The sequence below is a fragment of the Pleurodeles waltl genome, chromosome 3_1 (assembly GCF_031143425.1).
Source record: "Pleurodeles waltl isolate 20211129_DDA chromosome 3_1, aPleWal1.hap1.20221129, whole genome shotgun sequence".
NCBI lineage: Eukaryota > Metazoa > Chordata > Amphibia > Caudata > Salamandridae > Pleurodeles > Pleurodeles waltl.
Genome location: NC_090440.1, coordinates 1,345,555,402 through 1,345,581,452, shown reverse-complemented (window position 1 = coordinate 1,345,581,452; position 26,051 = coordinate 1,345,555,402). Strand labels below are relative to the sequence as shown.

The window sequence follows — 26,051 nt, the reverse complement described above, 5'->3', positions numbered from 1 at the left end:
TGGTCTCCGGCGACGTGGGACTCCTTCGTGCAACTTCGGCGAGCACCGATTCACGCATCCTCGTAGTGCCTGTTTCTGGCACTTCTCCGGGTGCTACCTGCTTCAGCGAGGGCTCTTTGTCTTGCTCGACATCCCCTCTCTCTTCAGGTCCAATTTGCGACCTCCTGGTCCCTCCTGGGCCCCAGTAGCGTCCAAAAACGCCAAACGCACGATTTGTGTGTAGCAAGGCTTGTTGGCGTCCTTCCGGCGGGAAAACACTTCTGCACGACTCTCCACGGCGAGAGGGATCCGTCCACCAAAGGGGAAGCCTCTAGCCCTTTTCGTTCCTGCAGAAACCTCAGCTTCTTCTGTCCAGTCGAAGCTTCTTTGCACCCGCAGCTGGCATTTCCTGGGCATCTGCCCATCTCCGACTTGCTTGTGACTTTTGGACTTGGTCCCCTTGTTCCACAGGTACCCTAGATTGGAAATCCACAGTTGTTGCATTGCTGGTTTGTGTCTTTCCTGCATTATTCCTCTAACACGACTACTTTGTCATTAGGGGAACTTTGGTGCACTTTGCACTCACTTTTCAGGGTCTTGGGGAGGGTTATTTTTCTAACTATCACTATTTTCTAATAGTCCCAGCGACCCTCTACAAGGTCACATAGGTTTGGGCTCCATTCGTGGTTCGCATTCCACTTCTGGAGTATATGGTTTGTGTTGCCCCTATCCCTATGTTTCCCCATTGCATCCTATTGTAACTATACATTGTTTGCACTGTTTTCTAAGACTATACTGCATATTTTTGCTATTGTGTATATATATCTTGTGTATATTTCCTATCCTCTCACTGAGGGTACACTCTAAGATACTTTGGCATATTGTCATAAAAATAAAGTAGCTTTATTTTTAGTATAACTGTGTATTGTGTTTTCTTATGATATTGTGCATATGACACTAAGTGGTACTGTAGTAGCTTCACACGTCTCCTAGTTCAGCCTAAGCTGCTCTGCTAAGCTACCATTATCTATCAGCCTAAGCTGCTAGACACCCTATACACTAATAAGGGATAACTGGGCCTGGTGCAAGGTGCAAGTACCCCTTGGTACTCACTACAAGCCAGTCCAGCCTCCTACATTGGTTGTGCAGTGGTGGGGTAAGTGCTTGAGACTACTTACCACTCTTGTCATTGTACTTTTCATAAGAGAAAAATATACAAAACAAGGTCAGTGTATATACACATAGCCAAAAAGTTTTGCATTTCCTCTTTTCACTCTTTTCTAAGTGCTGAAAAGTACTTCTAAAACTTTCAAAAAGTTCTTAAAAGTTTAAAAAGTTTTTTTCTGTCTTTCCAAAAAGTTCTGAAAACTTTTTTCTCTTTGTCTATCACTTTAACTCTCTCTAAAAATGTCTGGCACAGGCCAAAATGTTGAACTGTCCAAACTTGCATATGATCTTAGCTGGAAAGGAGCAAGGAGTCTCTGCATAGAGAGAGGTTTGAGTGTAGGGAAGAATCCTTCCTTAGAACTGTTAATTAACATGCTTAGAGTACAGGATAAGGCCATAAGTGCCCAATCTGGTGAAAAAGTAGCTAATGGTTCTCAATCTGATCCAGGGACTCCCCCAGGAAAAGGTTCAGGAAAGAAACTTCTCAGCCTGCCCATTACTAGACAGTCTAGCATAGTTGGTACAGAGGTTGAATCACACCATACTGATGGTGTGCTCTCACATTATACTGTTGGCCAAGCTGTTAGGGTGCCCTCTGTAAGAGACAGGTCTCCTTCTGTTCATTCCCATCATACCTCTGTATCTAGAAATGTCCCTCCCACCCACCCTGATGACAGATTGTTAGAAAGGGAGCTCAATAGATTGAGAGTGGAACAAACCAGACTGAAGCTCAAGAAGCAACAGCTGGATTTGGATAGACAGTCTTTAGAATTAGAGAAGGAAAGACAGAAGTTGGGTTTAGATACCCATGGTGGCAGCAGCAGTATTCCCCATAGTCATCCTGCAAAAGAGCATGATTCCAGGAATCTGCACAAGATAGTTCCCCCTTATAAGGAGGGGGATGACATAAACAAGTGGTTTGCTGCACTTGAGAGGGCCTGTGCTGTACAGGATGTCCCTCAAAAGCAGTGGGCTGCTATCCTATGGCTATCATTTAGTGGAAAAGGTAGGGATAGGCTCCTTACTGTGAAAGAAAATGATGCTAACAATTTCCAAGTTCTTAAGAATGCACTCCTGGATGGTTATGGCTTAACCACTGAACAGTACAGGATAAAGTTCAGAGAGACCAAAAAGGAGTCTTCACAAGACTGGGTTGATTTTATTGACCATTCAGTGAAGGCCTTGGAGGGGTGGTTACATGGCAGTAAAGTTACTGATTATGACAGCCTGTATAACTTGATCCTGAGAGAGCATATTCTTAATAATTGTGTGTCTGATTTGTTGCACCAGTACTTGGTGGACTCTGATCTGACCTCTCCCCAAGAATTGGGAAAGAAGGCAGACAAATGGGTCAGAACAAGAGTGAACAGAAAAGTTCATACAGGGGGTGACAAAGATGGCAACAAAAATTAGGATGGTAAGTCTTCTGACAAGGGTGGGGACAAATCTAAAAATGAGTCTTCATCAGGCCCACAAAAACACTCTGGTGGGGGTGGTGGGTCCAAATCCTCCTTTAATCAGAACAAGGAAAAGAAACCATGGTGCTATTTATGTAAAATAAAAGGCCATTGGACAACAGATCCCAGTTGTCCAAAGAAAGGCACCACAGCTCCTACCACTACAACCCCTACTGCTACACCTAGTGTCCCTACTAATAGCAGTGGTGGTGGGAGCAAACCTACTAATAGCCAATCCAAGGGAGTAGCTGGGCTCACTTTTGGTAATTTAGTTGGGGTTGGTCTGATTAGGGAGACCACAGAGGCTACTTTAGTCTCTGAAGGGGCTATTGATTTAGCCACTTTGGTTGCTTGCCCCCATAACTTGGAGAAGTACAAGCAACTAACCCTAATAAATGGTGTTGAGGTCCAGGCCTACAGGGACACAGGTGCCAGTGTCACAATGGTGATTGAGAAACTGGTGCACCCTGAACAACACATACTTGGACACCAGTACCAAGTAATCAATGCTCACAACATAACACAAAGCCACCCCATGGCTGTTGTAAATCTCAACTGGGGGGGGTAACTGGTCCAAAGAAAGTTGTGGTAGCTTCAGATTTACCTGTAGACTGTCTATTAGGGAATGATTTGGAGACATCAGCTTGGTCAGATGTGGAGTTGGAGGCCCATGCAGCAATGCTGGGCATTCCAGGGCATATTTTTGCTTTGACAAGGGCTCAGGCCAAAAAGCAAAAAGGACAGGGAAGCTTGGATCCTGGAACAATGGACCAAGTGCTCCCTAAAGCTAGGGCTAGTAGAAGCAAACCACTTCCTACTATCCCTCCCTCTACAGTGGATTCTACTTCTGAGGAAGAAGAATTCCCTCCCTGTGCAGAACCTACACCAGAGGAGCTGGAAGCAGACACTGCTGAGCTTTTGGGTGAAGGGGGGCCTGCCAGAGAGGAGCTGAGTGTGGCACAGCAAACCTGTCCCACATTAGAGGGTCTCAGACAGCAAGCTGTCAAACAGGCTAATGGGGATGTCAGTGACTCTCACAGAGTTTACTGGGAGGAAACCTCTTGTACACTGAGCATAGGGATCCTAAACCTGGAGCTGCCAGGAGATTAGTGATTCCTCAGGAGTACAGAAAGTTCCTCCTAACACTGGCACATGACATTCCCTTAGCTGGGCACCTGGATCAAATGAAAACTTGGGATAGATTGGTACCATTGTTTCATTGGCCTAGGATGTCTGAGGACACAAAAGAATTTTGTAAGTCCTGTGAAACCTGTCAAGCCAGTGGCAAGACAGGTGGCACTCCAAAGGCACCCCTTATCCCACTGCCTGTGGTTGGGGTTCCCTTTGAAAGGGTAGGGGTTGACATAGTTGGCCCCCTTGACCCTCCTACTGCTTCAGGCAATAGGTTTATCTTAGTGGTAGTGGACCATGCCACAAGATATCCTGAAGCTATTCCTTTAAGGACCACTACAGCACCTGCAGTGGCAAAGGCCCTCCTGGGAATATTTTCCAGGGTGGGCTTCCCAAAGGAAGTGGTATCAGACAGGGGAAGCAATTTCATGTCTGCATACGTAAAGGCCATGTGGAAGGAGTGTGGTGTAACTTACAAGTTCACAACACCCTATCATCCACAAACAAATGGACTGGTGGAGAGATTTAATAAAACTCTCAAAGGCATGATTATGGGTCTCCCTGAAAAACTCCGCAGGAGATGGGATATCCTTCTACCATGCCTCCTTTTTGCCTACAGGGAGGTACCCCAGAAAGGAGTGGGCTTCAGCCCCTTTGAACTTCTTTTTGGACACCCTGTTAGGGGTCCACTCACACTTGTAAAGGAGGGTTGGGAACAACCTTTAAAAGCTCCTAAGCAGGATATTGTGGACTATGTACTTGGCCTCAGATCAAGGATGGCTGAGTACATGAAAAAGGCCAGTAAAAACCTTCAGGCCAGCCAAGAGCTCCAGAAGCAATGGCATGATCAGAAGGCTGTTTTGGTTCAGTACCAACCAGGGCAGAAAGTGTGGGTCTTGGAGCCTGTGGCCCCAAGAGCACTCCAAGATAAATGGAGTGGACCCCACACAATTGTTGAACAGAAGGGTGAAGTCACCTACTTGGTTGACTTAGGCACTGCCAGGAGTCCCCTTAGGGTGCTCCATGTCAACCGCCTGAAACCCTACTATGACAGGGCTGATCTCACCCTGCTCATGGCAACTGATGAGAGACAGGAAGAAGACAGTGATCCTCTACCTGATCTCTTCTCTTCCACAGAACAGGATGCTCTTGTGGAAGGTGTAGTTTTGGCTGATTGTCTTACTGCTGAGCAGAAAGATAATTGCATAAATCTCCTAGGACAATTTTCAGAACTCTTCTCTACTGTGCCAGGCACCACTTCTTGGTGTGAGCACACTATAGATACTGGAGACAGTTTACCTGTCAAAAGTAAGATCTATAGGCAGCCTGACCATGTCAGGGACTGCATAAAGCAAGAAGTTCAGAAAATGTTGGAACTAGGAGTGGTTGAGCACTCTGACAGTCCATGGGCTTCTCCTGTGGTACTGGTACCAAAACCCAATTCTAAAGATGGAAAGAAGGAAATGAGGTTTTGTGTAGACTATAGAGGTCTCAACTTGGTAACCAAAACTGATGCTCACCCTATACCCAGGGCAGATGAGCTCATAGATACACTGGCATCTGCCAAGTATCTAAGCACTTTTGATTTGACTGCAGGGTATTGGCAGATCAAATTGTCAGAAGATGCTAAACCTAAAACTGCATTTTCTACCATTGGAGGACATTACCAGTTTACTGTAATGCCTTTTGGTTTGAAAAATGCACCTGCCACTTTTCAGAGGTTGGTGAACACAGTCCTGCAAGGGCTGGAAGCTTTCAGTGCAGCATATTTGGATGATATAGCTGTCTTTAGCTCCAGCTGGGATGATCACCTGGTCCACCTATGGAAAGTTTTGGAGGCTCTGCAAAAGGCAGGCCTCACTATCAAGGCTTCAAAGTGCCAGATAGGGCAGGGTAAGGTGGTTTATCTGGGACACCTTGTTGGTGGGGAACAGATTGCACCACTTCAGGGGAAAATCCAAACTATTATTGATTGGGTTCCCCCTACCACTCAGACTCAGGTGAGAGCCTTCCTAGGCCTCACTGGGTATTACAGGAGGTTCATTAAGAACTATGGCTCCATTGCAGCCCCTCTTAATGACCTCACATCCAAGAAAATGCCTAAAAAGGTATTGTGGACAGCAAGCTGTCAGAAAGCTTTTGAGGAGCTGAAGCAGGCCATGTGCTCTGCACCTGTCCTAAAAAGCCCTTGTTACTCTAAAACATTCTATGTCTAAACTGATGAATCTGAATTAGGAGTAGGGGCAGTCCTATCACAACTTAATTCTGAGGGCCAGGATCAACCTGTTGCTTTTATTAGTAGGAGGTTGACCCCTAGAGAAAAGCGTTGGTCTGCCATTGAGAGGGAGGCCTTTGCTGTGGTCTGGGCTCTGAAGAAGTTGAGGCCATACCTGTTTGGCACTCACTTCATTGTTCAGACAGACCACAAACCTCTACTTTGGCTAAAACAAATGAAAGGTGAAAATCCTAAGTTGTTGAAGTGGTCCATATCCCTACAGGGAATGGACTATACAGTGGAACATAGACCTGGGAGTAGCCACTCCAATGCAGATGGACTCTCCAGATATTTCCACTTAGACAATGAAGACTCATCAGGTAATGGCTAGTCTTATTGTCCTTCGTTTGGGGGGGGGGTTGTGTAGGAAAGTACCATCTTGCCTGGCATGTTACCCCCATTTTTCACTGTATATATGTTGTTTTAGTTGTATGTGTCACTGGGACCCTGGTAACCCAGGGCCCCAGTCCTCATAAGAGTGCCTGAATGTGTTACCTGTGTAGTGACTAACTGTCTCACTGAGGCTCTGCTAATCAGAACCTCAGTGGTTATGCTCTCTCATTTCTTTACAAATTGTCACTGACAGGCTAGTGACCAATTTTACCAATTTACATTGGCTTACTGGAACACCCTTATAATTCCCTAGTATATGGTACTGAGGTACCCAGGGTATTGGGGTTCCAGGAGATCCCTATGGGCTGCAGCATTTCTTTTGCCACCCATAGGGAGCTCTGACAATTCTTACACAGGCCTGCCACTGCAGCCTGAGTGAAATAACGTCCACGTTATTTCACAGCCATTTTACACTGCACTTAAGTAACTTATAAGTCACCTATATGTCTAACCTTTACCTGGTAAAGGTTAAGTGCAAAGTTACTTAGTGTGAGGGCACCCTGGCACTAGCCAAGGTGCCCCCACATTGTTCAGAGCCAATTCCCTGAACTTTGTGAGTGCGGGGACACCATTACACGCGTGCACTACATATAGGTCACTACCTATATGTAGCTTCACAATGGTAACTCCGAATATGGCCATGTAACATGTCTATGATCATGGAATTGCCCCCTCTATGCCATCCTGGCATAGTTGGCACAATCCCATGGTCCCAGTGGTCTGTAGCACAGACCCTGGTACTGCCAAACTGCCCTTCCTGGGGTTTCACTGCAGCTGCTGCTGCTACCAACCCCTCAGACAGGCATCTGCCCTCCTGGGGTCCAGCCAGGCCTGGCCCAGGATGGCAGAACAAAGAACTTCCTCTGAGAGAGGGTGTGACACCCTCTCCCTTTGGAAAATGGTGTGAAGGCAGGGGAGGAGTAGCCTCCCCCAGCCTCTAGAAATGCTTTCTTGGGCACAGATGTGCCCAATTCTGCATAAGCCAGTCTACACCGGTTCAGGGACCCCTTAGCCCCTGCTCTGGCGCGAAACTGGAAAAAGGAAAGGGGAGTGACCACTCCCCTGACCTGCACCTCCCCTGGGAGGTGTCCAGATCTCCTCCAGTGTGCTCCAGACCTCTGCCATCTTGGAAACAGAGGTGCTGCTGGCACACTGGACTGCTCTGAGTGGCCAGTGCCACCAGGTGACGTCAGAGACTCCTTGTGATAGGCTCCTTCAGGTGTTAGTAGCCTCTCCTCTCTCCTAGGTAGCCAAACCCTCCTTTCTGGCTATTTAGGGTCTCTGTCTCTGAGGAAACTTTAGATAACGAATGCACGAGCTCATCCGAGTTCCTCTGCATCTCCCTCTTCACCTTCTGATAAGGAAACGACCGCTGACCGCGCTGGAAGCCTGCAAACCTGCAACATAGTAGCAAAGACGACTACTGCAACTCTGTAACGCTGATCCTGCCGCCTTCTCGACTGTTTTCCTGCTTGTGCATGCTGTGGGGGTAGCCTGCCTCCTCTCTGCACCAGAAGCTCCGAAGAAATCTCCCGTGGGTCGACGGAATCTTCCCCCTGCAACCGCAGGCACCAAAAAGCTGCATTACCGGTCCCTTGGGTTTCCTCTCAGCACGACGAGCGAGGTCCCTCGAATCCAGCGACTCTGTCCAAGTGACCCCCACAGTCCAGTGACTCTTCAGTCCAAGTTTGGTGGAGGTAAGTCCTTGCCTCACCTCGCTGGGCTGCATTGCTGGGAACCGCGACTTTGCAAGCTACTCCGGCCCCTGTGCACTTCCGGCGGAAATCCTTCGTGCACAGCCAAGCCTGGGTTCACGGCACTCTAACCTGCATTGCACGACTTTCTAAGTTGGTCTCCGGCGACGTGGGACTCCTTCGTGCAACTTCGGCGAGCACCGATTCACGCATCCTCGTAGTGCCTGTTTCTGGCACTTCTCCGGGTGCTACCTGCTTCAGCGAGGGCTCTTTGTCTTGCTCGACGTCCCCTCTCTCTTCAGGTCCAATTTGCGACCTCCTGGTCCCTCCTGGGCCCCAGTAGCGTCCAAAAACGCCAAACGCACGATTTGCGTGTAGCAAGGCTTGTTGGCGTCCTTCCGGCGGGAAAACACTTCTGCACGACTCTCCACGGCGAGAGGGATCCGTCCACCAAAGGGGAAGCCTCTAGCCCTTTTCGTTCCTGCAGAAACCTCAGCTTCTTCTGTCCAGTCGAAGCTTCTTTGCACCCGCAGCTGGCATTTCCTGGGCATCTGCCCATCTCCGACTTGCTTGTGACTTTTGGACTTGGTCCCCTTGTTCCACAGGTACCCTAGATTGGAAATCCACAGTTGTTGCATTGCTGGTTTGTGTCTTTCCTGCATTATTCCTCTAACACGACTACTTTGTCCTTAGGGGAACTTTGGTGCACTTTGCACTCACTTTTCAGGGTCTTGGGGAGGGTTATTTTTCTAACTCTCACTATTTTCTAATAGTCCCAGCGACCCTCTACAAGGTCACATAGGTTTGGGGTCCATTCATGGTTCGCATTCCACTTCTGGAGTATATGGTTTGTGTTGCCCCTATCCCTATGTTTCCCCATTGCATCCTATTGTAACTATACATTGTTTGCACTGTTTTCTAAGACTATACTGCATATTTTTGCTATTGTGTATATATATCTTGTGTATATTTCCTATCCTCTCACTGAGGGTACACTCTAAGATACTTTGGCATATTGTCATAAAAATAAAGTACCTTTATTTTTAGTATAACTGTGTATTGTGTTTTCTTATGATATTGTGCATATGACACTAAGTGGTACTGTAGTAGCTTCACACGTCTCCTAGTTCAGCCTAAGCTGCTCTGCTAAGCTACCATTATCTATCAGCCTAAGCTGCTAGACACCCTTTACACTAATAAGGGATAACTGGGCCTGGTGCAAGGTGCAAGTACCCCTTGGTACTCACTACAAGCCAGTCCAGCCTCCTACACATGCCCACACCCATTCTGAATGCCTCAACCTCGTCTGTGACCTTCCCAGATGCTTAGAAACAGGAACTGTCCTACCATTGCTGAATAAACTCTCTGAAGATGCTTCAACACTCACCAACTACAGACCAACCTCCTTCCTACCATTCACTCCCAAAGTCTTGGAGAAAATTATTAACAGATGCCGCATCAAATACTTCTACGACTACCAACTTCTTGACTAGTCAGTCTGGTTTCAGACCCATTCACTGAATGAAAACTGCCCTAATCGCTGCCACGAATGACATGCGCATGACCCTGGACCAGAGAGAAATGGTAGCCCTAATCCTCCTGGACCTCTCCACAGTGATTGACACAGGCTTCCACCCCATCGTCCTCATTTAGTGCACACACAACATAGGAATCCAAGAACATGCACTCCTCGAGATCTGCTCCTTTCTGAATGGCAGGACCCAGTCAAGTCTGATTGGTATTGAACACCTTGGACTCCACAGTCTCATCTGCAGAGTCCCGCGCGGATCATCCTTACGCCTAACTCTCTTCAATGCATCAAGGGTATCTCTAGCCCGCATCATCTGCTCTCACAACAGTTGCATCCTCGCCTCTGCTGATGACATGAAATTCATTCTCTCACTCACAGACAAGCTGCAGTACTCCAATCAAGTTCAGTGCCTGCACGACTGAAATTACCTACTGGATGAATACCAACTGTCTGAAGCTGAATACTGACAAGACCCAAACTGTGATCTTTGAGAAGAGTACTTCACTGTAGGTCTCCATCTGGAGGCTAACAGAGCTAGGACCAACACCTGCCACCACCACCCACTGCAAGTCTCTCAGGATCTTCATCACAGCAAACTCAACATGACCACCCAAGTTAACACCGTCACCACCTCATGCTTCCATTCACTGAAGATGCTGAGGTAGATTTTTAAATGGCTCCCAATCAGCACCTGAAAAACCGTCATACACGCTGTTGTCAAAAGCAAGCTGGCCTATGGGAGTATCAACAAAATACTCACCAGAAGTATGTAGTCCATTAAGAACTCATCGGACAGAATCACTCAACCTCCTATTTCGCAATTATGTCATCACACTTGAAGGAGCTCCACTAGCCCCCCATGCACACTTTAGAGGCACAACATAACACCAGGCCAGTGTACCTCAACAGTCACATCTACTTTCAGGAACATTCTAGACACCTTTGCTTGTCCCAACTCCTATTTGCACACATCCCACGCATACAGAACACCAGATCCAGTGCTCAGGCTTTTGCCTGTATCACTCTGTTAGAAATGGGGTCTCTAGTTGGCAGTCGGTTTGCACCCTGTCCAAGTAGGGACCCTTACTCTAGTCAGGATACGGGAGATACCCGCTCAGATAACCCCTGCTCACCCCCTTGGTAGCTTGGCTCGAGCAGTCAGGCTTATCTCAGAAGCAATGTGTATAGCATTTGCACATAACACACAGTAATAAGTGAAAACACTACAAACGGACACCACACCAGTTAAAAAAAAAAGCCAATATTTATCTATGAAAAACAAGACCAAATACGATAAAAATCCAACTTACAGTAATAAAAATATGAATTCTGCAAGATTTACTCAAAAATACAATTCCTTGTAGCAGATAGCTCCACCTGGGGCTATCATGGCGTCGTGATCAACAAAACCAACAGTTCAGGCCGGCTGCGGCGTTGTGGGCTAGCTATGGTATCGGGAAGACCCACACACAGTACCTTGGATTTGCAGGACGTCGTGATCCTCACGGTGAGCTCCGGAGAGTGGCGTCACTGACGACGCGATGCTGGTTCCGGAGTCGGTGCAGGAGTCGTTGGGCCCTTGAGGTCACACGCATTGCGGATCGAACTCCAGTCTGATGAAGTCAGGTGCGCTGGCATGGATGGCGTCGGGGCTGCGGTGCGAAGCGGGACGATGCGACGCGCGATGCCCACAGGTCACGGTGCAGGCAACGGCTCGGTGACGCCGTCCAGCGGTGTTGGTGAGACCAAGGCTGCCATGTGAAGTGGGGCAGGACGACATGCGGTGTCCACAGGTCACAGTGCAGGCAGCGTCGTTGTTGTTGCTGAAGCGCTGTCGTCGGTAAGCCAAAGCCAGCGGTGCAGGATGGTGCTTCGTGACTCTCACGAGCGGTGTCCACAGGCCACGGTGCAGGCAGGATGCCTGGTGACGACACAGGAGTCAATGGTGCTGGTGTCGGTGAACAGGGGCTGCGGTGCGGGACGGGGCTTCGTGTCCTTCACAAGCGGTGTCCACAGGCCACGGTGCAGGCAGCGGCGCTGGTGTCAGCAGGAGCGGCATCATCAGGGATGCCCAGGCTGCGGTGTGCGCAGGCAATGCTGGAGTGCGGGGCCCACAGGTCGCGGTGCGAACAGCAGCTGGTGAAGTCGTCCGATGACGGCATTGTGGTGGCCAGGGTCGCGGTGCAAAGTGGGGCAATACGACTCCGTGTGGCATCGGCAGGTCACGGTGCAGGCCAGCAGCTTAGTTGGCGGCGGCGCAGTGATTTTTCCTCTTGAACAGCACAAAACACACAGTTCCCAGTGCTGCAGGTCGAGGAAACTGAAGTCTTTGGTGTCCCTGAGACTTCCAATAGTAGGCAAGCTCTACTCCAAGCCCTTGGAGAATTTTCTCAAGGAGGACACACAGCAAAGTTCACCCTTTGCACGCTTTTCAGGCAGAAGCAGCAACTGCAGGCCAGTCCAGCAAAGCAGCACAGCAAAGGGACAGTACTCTTTGTGTCACTGTCTAGAGGAGAGGTGTGAACAGCCCAACTGTCAAACTATCCCAGACGGGGAATCCACAAAGAGGCAGAGTCACAGAATGGATTAAGCAAGAAAATGCCTACTTTCTAAAAGTGGCATTTTCAAACTAACAATCTAAAAACCAACTTCACTAAAAGATGTATTTTTAAATTGTGAGCTTAGAGACCCTAAACTCCAGATTTGTATCTGCTCTCAAAGGGAATCTTAACTTTAAGGATATTTAAAGGCAGCCCCAATGTTAACCTATGAGAGAGATGGGCCTTGCACAGTGAAATTCGAATTTGGCAGTATTTCACTGTTAGGACATATAAAACACACTAGTATATGTCCTACCTTAAACATACACTGCACCTGCCCATGCGGCTACCTAGGGCCTAACCTATGGGTGCCTTACATGTAGTAAAAGGGAAGGTTGAGGCCTGGCAAGTGGGTACACTTGCCAAGTCAAATTGGCAGTTTAAAACTGCACACACAGACACTGCAATGGCAGGTCTGAGTCATGGTTACAGGGCTACTAATGTGGGTGGCACAACCAGTGCTGCAGGCCCACTAGTAGCATTTGATTCACAGGCTCCGGGCACCTCTAGGGTACGTTACTAGGGACTTATTAGTAAATCAAATATGGCAGTTACGGATAAACCAATCCACAGTACAATTTATATAGGGAGCGCTTGCACTTTAGCACTGATTAGCAGTGGTAAAGTGCGCAGAGACAATAAACCAGCAAAAACAGAGTCCAAAACCAGGAGTTCAGAATGCAAAAGGGCAGGGGAGACACGCTAAAATGCTGCCAGGTCTAGCACACTCCTAAAAACCTTCCACTGTTCATAAGAGCCTCCTTCTCACTTCTTAAATTCCACAAGACGCTGAAAACCTAGCTTCTCGAGTAGTCCCATTATGCCCTAGGCTTGACTAGACTCACAGTTGCTCAGCACCAGGGTACCCACATGGGTGATAGTGCACTCTATAAATCTACATAACAAAAAAAATGCACAATTTTGCCCATCCCTTGACTGCAAAGTCTTAGTAAGCTCAACACAGGAAATGATTCATGTAGAGTCAGTGCTGAACTAGTGTTGTTTCTTTTTTAAAAAGAAGAATATTTTACTTACAACAGGAGGTCAGAGGGTGACTCCTCTGACCTCCTGGTCAGTGTCTGCTGCCATCCCCAGTGCAGCTCCTCCAACTGCTGTCTCTGCCTGAGAGGAACTGAGAGCCTTTCTGACTCTCAGTTCGAGCCCCACCTCCACCCACATGCTCCTGCCTGCGTCTCATCTCTGGTGGCCTAGTGGCCATCTGAAAGTAAGTATCTTCCTCTCTTTACTCCTGCCTTTTACTTCTGCCTTTACTTCTTTTTCCCACTTGTCTTCTTTCTGTCCCTTTCTCTTCCTTCTCCCTTGCGGCTTCCCCACGCCGCTGCTGCCCCTGCAGCCCACCCTTCTCCGTAAACCGCTTTTTCCCACCTTCCCACCTTCCCACCTCCAAACTGACTGGACAACCGCCTCCCTCCCCTTCTAAATGGCAGCCACAGCGCTGTGAGAAAGTGACTCCTCTGACCTCCTGGTCAGCATCAGATCCCTCCCCAGTGCAGCTCCTCGGGCTGCTGCAGCCTCTGCCTGGGACGAACTGAGAGCCTGCCTGACTCTCAGTTCGAGGCCCACCTCCACCCACAGGCTCCTGCCTGCGCATCATCCCTGGTGACCTGGTAGCCATCTGAAAGTAAGTATCTGCCCCTCCTAGGCATAGTGCTTTTTCCCAAACTTCCGCCTCCCAACTGTCCGGACCCCTGCCTCCCTCCTCTTCTTAATGGTGTCCGCAGTGCAACTGCGCAGCGGACGTGCTGCTGGCGCACCAAAGGTAAGCCCATCTGCTCCTGGTCCTTGCCCAGCCCCACAGACCCTGGTTCTCACCTCCACCGCCAGTTTGACGCCAGCACTCTATGCACCCTCAACCCAAGAAGATCATCAGCCTGCCCCCAAGCCGACCCCAGGAACACTCTTAGACCCTTTTCTTGCTACACACTGACCCCAGTTCTGCAAAGACATTGCCGACCTTGTCACCCCCCAAGCACTCACCTCCTCTGCCTACATCCTATTTGGTGACCTCAATTTCCACCTTGATACCCTCAATGGCCCGAAAACTTCAAACCTCCTAGGCAACCTCACAACTCTTGGCCTCAAGCAACTTGTCAGTGTCTCAACCCATAGATCTGGACACATTCTCAACACTGTTTTTTCAGTAGGGGACAACATCACCATCTCCCACACCTCCGAACACCATTGGACCCACCACAAGTGCATCCACTTTACCTACACAAAGAACACCGTACACCACCACACCCTTGTTCCCCCAGGAGACGCTGGGGCATAGTCACAGAGGCACAGCCCACCAAAGCTCTCAACCACTCCCTCCCACCGGATGCAGCTGGCGCTAATGAAGCAGCCTACACAGCCTGCTCTCAAACTGCACAGACAACGTAGCCTCCACGAACCACAAGAACATCGGAGCAGCCAAAAAAAACACCTTTCAAGCATGCCTCAATACCAGCACTCCCAACAGCAAAGAGCTCTTCGCCATCGTCAAAGAGTTAATGAACCCCGGGGCAGACACCTCATCCATCACTTAACTCCTGGGCCCCATGACCAAAGAGGACACCCAAAGACTGATGAACTCCATCCACTCGGGAGCACCCTCGGATCCATGCCCTCATCAGGTATTCAACCTGCCCATCGTCACCATTGCTCCGGATCTCTGACGAACCGTGAACCTATCCTTCAAGACTGCCACACTCCCCTCAGACTGGAAACACACCAAAATCAGGCTGCTACTCAAGAAACCCACAGCCGACCCGAGGGAGCTGAAGAACTACAGACCCAGCTCTCTCCTCCCTTTCCTAGCCAAGGTAATGGAGAAAGCCGTCAACCAGCAACTCACCGAGTTCCTCGAGACGGACCATATCCTAGACCCTTCCCAGTCCAGATTCAGAAGAAACCACTGCACTGAAACTGCACTCTTAGCAGCCACCAACGACATATGCATCATACTGGACCACAGAGGCACAGCCTCACAAATCCTCCTCGACCTCTCCGCTGCATTTGACACCGGCTCCCGCTCCACCCTGTGCGACAGACTGCACAACGCCGACATCCGAGACAAAGCTTTGAACTTGATCAGGTTCTTCCTCACCGGAAGAACACAGAGGGTCAGACTACCACTGTTAACATCAGAACGTAAAGACACTTGCTGCAGAGTGCCCCAAGGGTCCTCACTCGACCCAACGCTTTTCAATGTCTACATGGCCTGCTCGCTAGGATCACCAACAAACATTAGCTAAACTTAGTCTCCTAAGCCGACAACATCCAACCTATACCCTCCCTGTCCGGGGACTGTCCGCAATTAAAGAGAATTTTCCACAACAGGATGAGAGCAGTCGCCACCTGGATGTAGGCCAGCTGCCTCAAGCCTCAAGCTTAACTCTGACAAGCTAGAGATCCTCGTGATCGGCTCCACCCCTTTTGCCTGGAACGACTCCTGGTGGCCCACTGCTCTGGGTAACGCCCCCACCCCCACTAATCATGTGCGCAACCTGGGCACCACCCTGGACTCCTCTCTTTCGATGACCCACCAAGTTAACACCGTCACCTCATCCAGCTTCCACACCCTCTGTCTCCTGTGGAAGAAATCAAATGGATTTCCCCTGACACAATGAAGACTGTCACCCACGCACTCATCACCAGCAAACTGGACTACGGCAACGCACTCTATGCCGGCATTACCAAGAAACTTCAATCAAGGCTACAAAGAATCCAGAATGTAGCAGGCAGACTCATCCTGGACATCCCCCGTCACAGCCGACTCTCCTCCCACCTCAGAGACCTACACTGGTTCCCGGTCAACAAGCGCATCACATACAAACTCCTGATCCACACCTTCAAGGCATTGCACAACACAGGACCACTGTACCTTCTACGTACCCAACAGATGTTTCCGCTCCTCCCAGCTTGCCCTTGCAGCCGTCCCCAAGATCTAGAAAAGTACAGCAGGAGAAAGATCTTTCTTCTACCGAGCAGCCCAGACGGGAACACACTTACCCTCAAGCTCAGGCAGAACGCATCACTGAAGCAGTTCAGGAAGGACCTCGAGACATGGCTTTTCAACTGAGCAGCATGCCTACATTCAGCACCTTGAGACCCTATGGGTGATTAGCTGCGTTTTACAAATCCTTGATTGATTGATTGATTGATTGAACTGTGACTAATAGTTCATGAAAGAACCAAGGGAATGCTTAAGAATAAAGTAAGAGTAACCTAATGTTCACGATTTTCAGCACAGTACTAATTGCAATTGTTGAGTAAAATCGAGGGCAATATGGCCTATGTAGGTCTGTGAGCCAGGAGTCCAGGGCTCTTGGAGACACTCAAGACCAATGTCATGTTCTTCAGAGCCTTTTAATGAGAGGCATTGTAATGCAAGAATAATATGTCCAGAACAGAGGTACTTTTGGTAGCTCATCTCCTTGATTTTGGGGACTCAAGGAGTTTCACTGTACTGGGGGTGTAAGAGGGACGAGGGGCACGAAATGTACACATGGTGAATGTCTATGTAGGTCATAGGGATAGCTCAAAGGCCAAGGTTCTGACAGCTGTACCAAGTATTTCAAACAGACACCTAAAAAGGCACACAGTTCCTGGTCTCAACTGGTTCTTCACGGGTGCTACCGGAAATTGTGACATTAGAGGATGAGTGTTGAAGGGAAACGCCAGGGTTATTCTCTTGAACCAACTAGGCACAGTGTCACCTTTCAAACCAGTGGGAAGTGAGGGACATCATCAGGATGGAATTTAAGGTTGCCCAGTCTTTATGGTCCTGCACCTCAGAGCAGACCACGTCTAATATGGTGTGTTCCATATTTCTCTTGTACCACAGGACTGGACGGAGATGGTAGGCTTGGGCTCACAAGAAGCTCCACTTATCTTTGTCCTAAGGATGACTCGTTTCAAGGCAGCAGCTGGCCTGGCTTCTTAGCATAAAAAAGTTTCCTGCCTCTTGAGTATCTGGGGTGGGGCACTTCAGTCGGAACTGCAGGAAGACGGTCTGCATCTTCATGGTGATGGCTAATTTACATTAAAAGTTTGAAATGTAAAGTTATATATCTCCAAAGTTTGAATCGAAAAGTGAGAAGCCTATAGTTAGAAACTGAATTAAGTTTGTCGAACTGGGAATTAGTTTGAAAACCAAAAGTTTGAATGCTGTTCCATTTTTCAACTAGTGCACTTTATTTTTTTTTAAATACTCACTGACAATGGAAAGATCTACTATAGATTCATCTTGATCTTCGTCTTGAAGGATCTTTGCGCTCTTCCTCCAGAGGCTTGATTTAAATTCAAACGTTGTTGAAGCACTTATAAATCCCTACACACAGATGGACCCAGCTACGTAACTGACCTCTGGCAATCACTGGCGGCTTAAGAAAATCCGAAGCAAAGACTCCCCTCACGATAGAGCCCAAGAAATTTATAACTGCACAAGCTCACAGACAGTACTTTGCTGTATCCGTGCCTGCAATCTAGAACACCCTCCTAATTCTGTATAGAATGGCCCAGCACATCCTCTTCTTCCAAAATAGAGTCAAGATTTTCCTATTTACAAGATACCTTGATGGAGGTTACAGTGGATTGAGCTACCACCAGAGGAACCAATCTATCCAAAAGTCTCTTACATCACATTCCCTAATTTTAAACTGCTCAGCTCATTCAGCTTTTTTCCTCAACATATTGTGATGCTACTTATCCATCCCAAATCTCCATATCTCTCTCCTCCTGTAATCCCATTACCTCCCATTGCCACCTTTTTTTCCTTAGATTAATATTAACGTTCTTTGTAAACTTATATCATGTATGCAGTGCGATGTACAGTGCTCTAATACCAACCGGTGAACTGGTGCTAAAGAAAAACAACATAAATAAAATGAATAAAAAGATTTGGTCTGACATCCTACTCTTAACCGCTACCATCTTAACCCAACTGTATCCTCATTGCTTTCTCCATGTCATTCTGCATCCTAATTCAAACACAAACCAACAACCTTAATTCTAGATCCAAATTTTTCCTTAAAGATGAAAGTGGTATACATTTGCATGGATTTAATGAAGTACAGTCCTACCTTTGTCCATCCTGTTTCAAAGGAGTCAAAGACAGGATTGCAATGTGCAGTGCTGAATGCTATTGTTAAATCTAGTAACAAAATAAGCTTTAGGTTTCCTTCGTTAAAATGTTGTGAAAAGGTCTCAATTCTAATAAAGATAACATATCTCTGCTGTGTCTGGATCTGAAGCCTGCTTTCAGAGTTTTGAGAAGGTTGTTTTCTTATATGTGGTTTTTAGTTGAATAAAAAAATATTGTTCAATGATTTTGTTTCATAAGTTCTGGGTTAGTTATGGTTGTAGTGCAATATGGAAGTAGTAATGCGGTTTTATGTCTGTGCTGTGACATAGCAGAAGTGGTGCATTCTCTCTGTGCAGAAATAAGGCAATCTTCTGTGCTGACTTGTAGCAGAGGTGATGTAGTCCGATCTCTGTGCTGTGATAAAGCAGAGTTACATCCTTTCTCTGTGCAGTAGTAAAGCAGATGTGTTGCAGTCTTCTCTTTACTTTAATACAGTAGAGGTAATGCAGTCTTGTGCTTGTTCTGAAATATAGTAGATATGCTGCAGTCTTGACTCTGTGGTTTAATAAAGCAGAGGTGATGAAGTGTTGTCTCTGTGCTGCAGTGTAGCCGAGTGGATGCAGTCCTGTCTCTGTGCGGTTTTATAGCAGAGGTGAAGCAGTCTTGACTCTGTGCTGTAATGTGGCAGGTGTGATGCAGTCCTTTCTATTTCGTGGTATGGCAGAAGTGATGCATTTTTGTCTCTGTGCTGTAATATAGAAGAGGTGATGCTGACCTGTCTCTGTGCTGTTATATGGTAAGAGATGACGTAATCTTATGTCTGTGCTCTATTATATCAGTCCTGTCTGGGTGCTGTATTATAGCAAAGTCAATGCAGTCCTGTCTGTGTGCTGTAACATAGCAGAGGTGACAAAGTCATGTCATTTTGCTTTGGGGCAGTGGTCTTATCCTTATGCAGCAATCTAACAGTAGTTGTAGGGAGCTGTGTTACATTAATGTCTACTTACATAGTGCACATGTTCACTGATGCTTCTTAGCATAACAAGTAGGACAGGAACAGACGCTTGCCTAGATCCACCATCAGACAGCCCATAACCAGTGTAAATAGCCAGGTCGTGGTGATGTTTCTGAAATTTCACCGGTGATGAAACCCCTCTTCGAATGAATTGTTTGCAAATTCAGTTGCTTTGGTGCCACAATTGAGCCGGGTGTTTGCAGGGGACTAAAGAGCCCTGGAGGTTCTCTTGGCGCCTCCTTTAGGTAGCAATGCCCAAGCATAAGGCTTAGCCAAGGGAGAGGGGTCTGCAAGAGACACAGAGCAATACTTTAAGAGGGACAGAGCATAAGTGATCTAGATTACAAGGTTCAAAAATAGGTACAAAACTAAAGATCCAGAAAATACGCCTTTGATGTAAAACTCCCGTAGGTGCATTACCAATAGTTCAAAGGGTAAAAATAGAAAATCTAATCTAAGGAATTGTTCTGAAAGGTTACTCTAAAAAGCCTCAGCTGGGCAGCGGTGCTGGGGAGATGACAGTCCGGCACCAATTGCTAAGAAAATGTATGCTGGGACATGCTCAGCATCTGTTGTGTGAAGGTCCTTCTCTCCTTCCAGGATCTGCTGAAGTCTAGATCCTCAGGCAGGCCGGCGTGGTTCAGTCAACAGTAGAGCTGGGTATTCCTACACTTTCTGGCACTTTGGGTTCTGTGATACATGGGAAAAACGACCCTGGTGGTTTGGTTTCTCCAAGGTACTGGAATGAAAGCGCGAATTTCACCCCCACACAGATAACCCTTGTTTGGGACCCGATGCTCAGTCTCCATGAACCACCCAAGCCAATCCCAATCCCACCAAACTCCTTGTCCTTCGATAACATGTCTGTGGCCAGTGCTGTAATGTCTCTTTTTTCTCATTGGTGCATTGAGAAGCTTCGTGAGGGCTTTCAGGTAAGCAGTATCAGGTCCCTAGACAGGTAAGCAAACGTCTTTTTACGCTCTAAGTTTGAAAGACTAGTGGCTTAACGTCAAGAAGCTAGTGCTGGAGAGGCTTCAAAGCACATGATCTCAAAGGATCATCCTATGCCTGATGATCAAGACAGGGGACAGGCAACGCTTACATACTGTTAAAAATGTGGCACTTTACACCAGGTAGGTTAAAAGCAATCATGGGCGGACTGGATCTCTGCGGGTGGGGTGAGAGGGGACCTGCTGCACCCACCTGATCCCCTCTCCTAGCATTCCCCGTTGGCCAGCAACACACAGCGTACACATTAACTTCACAGGCTCAGAGGGCTTTCTCACATTTCTAATCACTAATGCTGGCATTGCCAATTGTAACAATGACATTTTAAGCTTATGTACTATTTGGTCATAGCCAAATGTTTATTGTGCGTTACAGGTACTGTGCAGTGGGAACCCTTGGGCACCCCAATAAAGTTTGGAAACAAAAGAGAAAGTGGACAGGCACCTGGAAGCACACTCCAGTCCTGCTAACATCCTTGATATCTGGCAAGAATTTGAATTACCTGGAAGATTGTTGAGATAGAGTTCCACAGCCTGGCATTTTACAGGGAAATCCTGTGTGTGCATTGGTGAGAAGTTCACACCACACGATCTTTCAACTGTAAACTTTTTTTGTCCATTGCACTCGTCCACATTTCACAGCAAAGAGGGCCTTCTGGTCTACTATATCTCATGCCACAGGTTCTGTCAGTATGCAATGTACTCGGAGCCTTCCAAGTGGAAAAGTGCTATGGCCCTTTGTTTCTCCCGGTCAGCTACTCCACATAAATTCTAGCTGGGTGTCAGAGGCTCTATGTGGATTCTGATTGCTACTATGTCTGTAGGACTGATAGAGTTGCCTAAAGTCCAGCATCCATATTTCCTTTCCAGGCAGTAGAAACTTCCACAGCCTGGGAGGCCATTCCCAAGAAGTAAGCTTGAATTTTTGTAGAGTCACTTCACATAGTTTCAATTGAAACGCAGTATTTGGCAATTTTCTAACTCCACTGAAAACTGCTTCTAAGAATGATTTAATGCAAATTTCACTTGGGATTTAAGGGTAGTATCATTACCTGTTCTTAGATAGTAAACGTTGTGTAGCTGGCTCGACGTCATGCAGTTGCTGATCTGTGCCATAAGTCATTAGGCATTGATACATTTGCTTCTGCTCTAACAAAGTAGACATCTTTGCAACCGCTTGTCGGCGCTGTCATAAGGAGAAGGTATGGATTTGCCTTCATGCTGTAATTAGTATACATTATGCAGTTACCTCTGTGCGGTAATAAACAGAAGTTGTGAAGTAGCCTCCCCGTGTAATAATACAGTTATTGTGATGCCCGTGGCTCTGTGCTGTAATATAATAAACGTTATGTGTGTGCTTCATATAACTTTAGAAGTTGTCTTTCCGTGCTGTGGTACTGCAGACAGCGTGCAGTCGCCTCTTTGGACTGTAATCCCGAAGTTGACATGCAATTACCTCCAGTACACGTTACTTAGTTGTCCTACTGTGTAATACAGTAGACATGGTCCATTAGCTTCACTGTGTGATACGGGTGCCTCTGCTGCAGTGCGGTACATGTTATGCAGTTGCCTCTCAGCGCTCTTAATTCAGTAAACAGTAATGAGCTGTCTCTGATGTAATACGTAGAAATTATGAAGTTGCCTTTCCATGCTGTAATATGGTAAGCATTATGTTGTTGCATAGCTATACGGTAATACAACTGACCTTGTGTGTTTATTCTCGGTGCTGTAATACTGCTGTAACTAGTATTTTGCTTCTAAGAGCAATAACAAAGTAGACGTAACGCGGATGTCCCTAGGTGTTGTAAAAGTAGACATTGTGTAGTTGTCTCTCTGTGCTCTTAATACAGTGGACATTAACCAGCTGTCCCTGATAGGTTGCCTCTTCCTTCTGTAATATTGTGTAAACACTGTACAGCTTAGTCTCGTGCTGCAGTACCGCTGGCGTGGAGGTGCCTCTGTGTGCTGTAATATTGTAGACACTCTGCAGTTGCCGCTGTATCGTGATGCAGTAGAGGCGAGGAGGCCTGTCTGTGTACAGCTGTAAAGCTGTGGACCTACCTCCCGGTGCTTTACTACCAGGGCCATTATGTAGTTGATTCTCTGTGCTGTCGGGCAGCAGACATTTATACAGCTCTCCCTGCTCTAACAAAGTAGACATGATGCAATTGCGTCTCTTTGCTGCAAAAAGTACGGGGTATGAAGTTGCCTATCTGTTGTAGTACAGGAGTTGTATCGCTCGTGCCTGTTTGTGCTTTACCGTAGTTGACATTATGCAGCCGCCCCTCTGTGCTGTAACAAGTAGAAGCTACGAAGTTATCCCTGTGCTGTAAAAACTGTGCGGCTGACGCTCTCTGCTGTAGGGTAGTCGGCGTGGTCTGCTTGCTTGGCTGTGCTGTAACGGATTTGGTGTGAGGAAGATACCATTGCTACCGTGTAGTAGAATTTACGACGTTATATCTGAGTAGATACTACGCAGTTACCTGTGTTTGTTGTACCAAGTGGAAGGTATGAAGTTGTCTGTCTATGATCTGATACAATAGACGTAGTGCAGTTGCCTCGCTGTGATGTGTGTAATGTAGGCATTGTGCAGAGTATGCATGCTAAATATCGAAGTCAGAATATTAAGAGTACTAAATACTGAGGAAAAAATATTGAAAAAAATATCAACAGATAAGTCTAGATTTTCTAAACTCCACAAATAAGCGCCTACGCGGTGCACATATGTACAGTGTACGGAGATGAGAAGGGAATAGTAAATCCATTCCTCCCAATATGCGCTTACTCCATATTCTGTCCTCGATATTGTTGGACCACGATGTTCTTCATATCAATACTCAGTAGTGCAGTCGGCGTGCAGTAACATCTCTGGCAAGTTATGAAGTTGCCTCTGTGCTGTAGTACAAGCAGTAGTGACTCTGCTGTATGCTGTATTGAAGTAGATCGCATGCAAATGTAATCTCGGTGTTGTAATAAGTAGAAGCTATAAAGTCGCCTCTTTGTGCTGTAATACACTAGGCGTTGTGGAGTTACCTCTCCACTGTAATGCATTATTTATTGTCTAGTTGTCTTTCCGTGCATTAATGTAGCAGGCGTGCAGTTGTCTCCCTGTACTAAAACAAAAAATGTTGTGTGGCTGCCCCTCTGTGCTGTAATACAGTAGATCATGTGTGTTGTCTTTCTGTGCTGTATTGCGGAAATAGTGATGTAGTTGTCTCTCAACTCCATAATAAAGTAGTCCTTGTGCCGATGTCCCGCTGGTTTGTAATAAGAAATTGTCTGTCAGTGCCATGGCACAGTAGACTTTGAGTAATCGCCTCGCTTTGCTGAAATACAGAACTCGTTGTGCAGTTGCCTCCCTGTGCATTAATGTTGCAGGCTTTCAGTTGCTTTAAGACAATAGACGTTGTGAAGCTGCTTCTGTGTGATGGAATACGGTAGAATGGTGCAGTTCACCTGTTCTGGTCTGAGCCCCTTCTTGGGTGCTACAACCGTTGTTACTTCATGTATTAGAGCAGTGGAGAGTAAGAAACGTGAAACTTTGGTGGAGTGTTTGACAGTTCCGATGAGTCAGAAATCCCTCCAGTCTAATTGTCTGTTGTGTCCTTTCCTATCTTCCCAGGTGCTCCAAACGAAGGCCATCAGAATCGGGCAGCTTCAACCAATCAAATGCACCCCGACAATAAACTGACCAATCATGGGAAGACACCAAACAGCACGGCTCCAGCCCAACTGCAGAATGTGAGCCAGGGGCCCACCTGCAACCTGGGACCCAAGGGCGTGGGGGTGGGGAACCATGGCGTCAAAGCCAACCAGATTTCTCCCGGAAACTCGGGACTGAAGGGCAGCCAGGCCGGGGTGACGGCCTTCGGTCCCCTGAAAGGGAAAGGGAAGCGCGAGAGGAGCGTGTCGGTGGATTCGGGAGAGCAGCGGGATGCGGGGAACCCCTTGGTGGATCCAGAAACGAAAGGTAAGGTCAGACAGTGCGCTGGAGTATTGTCTCTGCACCAGGCCCGGTTCTAGCGGGTAGGCTAGGTGGGCCAGGCCCACCCAAACATGACCTTTGGCCCTCCCAGTAAGGGCAAAGGAGGCCACAGAGAAAGCACCCTTTAACTGCTTCTTCCATGTCGATTTTTTGTTTAACTTTCGATCACTTTAATTATCAGTCAGGGGGGCAATAAGAAATCTCTATAATACATTTTATAGTGTAATTTTTAATAATAGCTGTTGTACTTGTGTACTGATAGGGAGCAAAATACCGCCTTTAGATGATTTTCCCTATTTTTCTACTGTCTGAGACAAACTCTGGGCATGCCTGTAAAAAGAAAACAGCCTGGTGGCCAGCTTAGCTCATGCCTGAGGCGAGCTGCAGTGGGGAGGTGTGTGTTGGGGAAGAGGAGACAGGGGTTTACCTGCCAATAATGCAGCAGGTGCAGTGGCACCAGAGCCCAGGTTGTTGGCTACCTCCAGAATTGTCGAAAATGGGGCACACATTGGCCCACCCAAACGCACCCTTGGCCGATCCAGACATAAATTCCTGGATCCGGGCCTGCTCTTCAGTGACAGCTATTCCACCCTTTGAAACAGCCACGCACCTGCTACACCTCTCACGTGCTTATGTAAATTATGGATTTATTGCATGTCCTTCCATGGCTAATAGTGGAGTTGAATCGCAAGACAGTTCCACAGGGAGACCCACCATGTCACCCCCAAGCACCAGGGACGTCGCTAGCAGTGCTGCAGCTGGGGCAGTGGTACCTGGTCTCAGAGGAGGCAGGGGGCCGAGTCTGCCCTACTCCAGCTGGAGTTATTTTACAGGCTGCCTGATAAGATGTTTTTAAAGCACAGAGCATGCTTGGACTCGGCGTTTATGGGGAGAGTGGAAGGGGGAGTCATTCATACGGAGTGGAGGATGAGAGGGGATTAAAGGTGAGTGAGAAAATGAATGAAAGAATAGGAGAGGTAAAAGAACAGAGAGGAGTAGAGGAAACAAGGATGAACAAGAAAGTGAACGGAGGCAAGGGTGAGCAAAATGGGCAGAAATAAAGGTGTGGGGCGAGAAAGGAGGATGAGGTAAAGATAAGTGAGAGACAGATGATGGGAAGAGGAAGCAGATAGGAAGAAGAGCGAGAAAGCGTCGAAGGAGATGAGAGGAGCCAGGGCTGGAGAAAGGAAGGTGAGAAAGTATCAGGTGGAATACACTACTTGAAGACCGGAAATCAGAGTGTGATGGATGAGATGAGACCACTGCATCTTATTTAGGCCAATCTGCGGGCCCTTGACACCCTTGCTAAGTCACAGCCAACCACACATTTCGGTCAACCAGACTTTTTCCTCGTGGAAAAGAACTTCTAAATTCCATAGTGACATCCAGAGGCCCTCCTGTTCAAACTAGAGCAATCTGACTCCAGCATTTAAGAAAAGAGACTTAATGTTGCTAGTGTAGTTCCATAGACTCACAAAGTCCCCGAGTCTTGTCTCTGTTCCCTCTATCACTCCAGTAAGGTTGCTATGAGCAAAAGTCATATGAACAGATTATCCACTGCACCAGGAGTTCCACTGCTCATGTCTTCTGAAACAGTACGGCTCTCAAGGGGAGGTGCGCCTACAGGGTCAGCATCAAAGTGCTGGGCCTTTGGTCATTGTCATTATAGCACCTACCTATAAATGTACTAGGGCTGCAGGCAGTCTGTCTTGCCATGAATTACTTTCTC

General features: G+C 47.5%; 1 protein-coding gene across 2 annotated transcripts in view; it reads left to right on the top strand.

The window, feature by feature from the left end:
- The window catches only part of BCL9L (BCL9 like), a 187,356-nt gene that overhangs the window by 81,081 nt on the left and 80,224 nt on the right, over window positions 1-26,051 (top strand). For both annotated transcript variants that reach the window (XM_069224794.1, XM_069224793.1), the window contains exon 2: window positions 23,960-24,307. In XM_069224794.1, coding sequence (XP_069080895.1) covers window positions 24,007-24,307 — 301 coding nt within the window. In that variant the 5' untranslated portion in view covers window positions 23,960-24,006. The remainder of the gene's footprint in view (window positions 1-23,959; window positions 24,308-26,051) is intronic.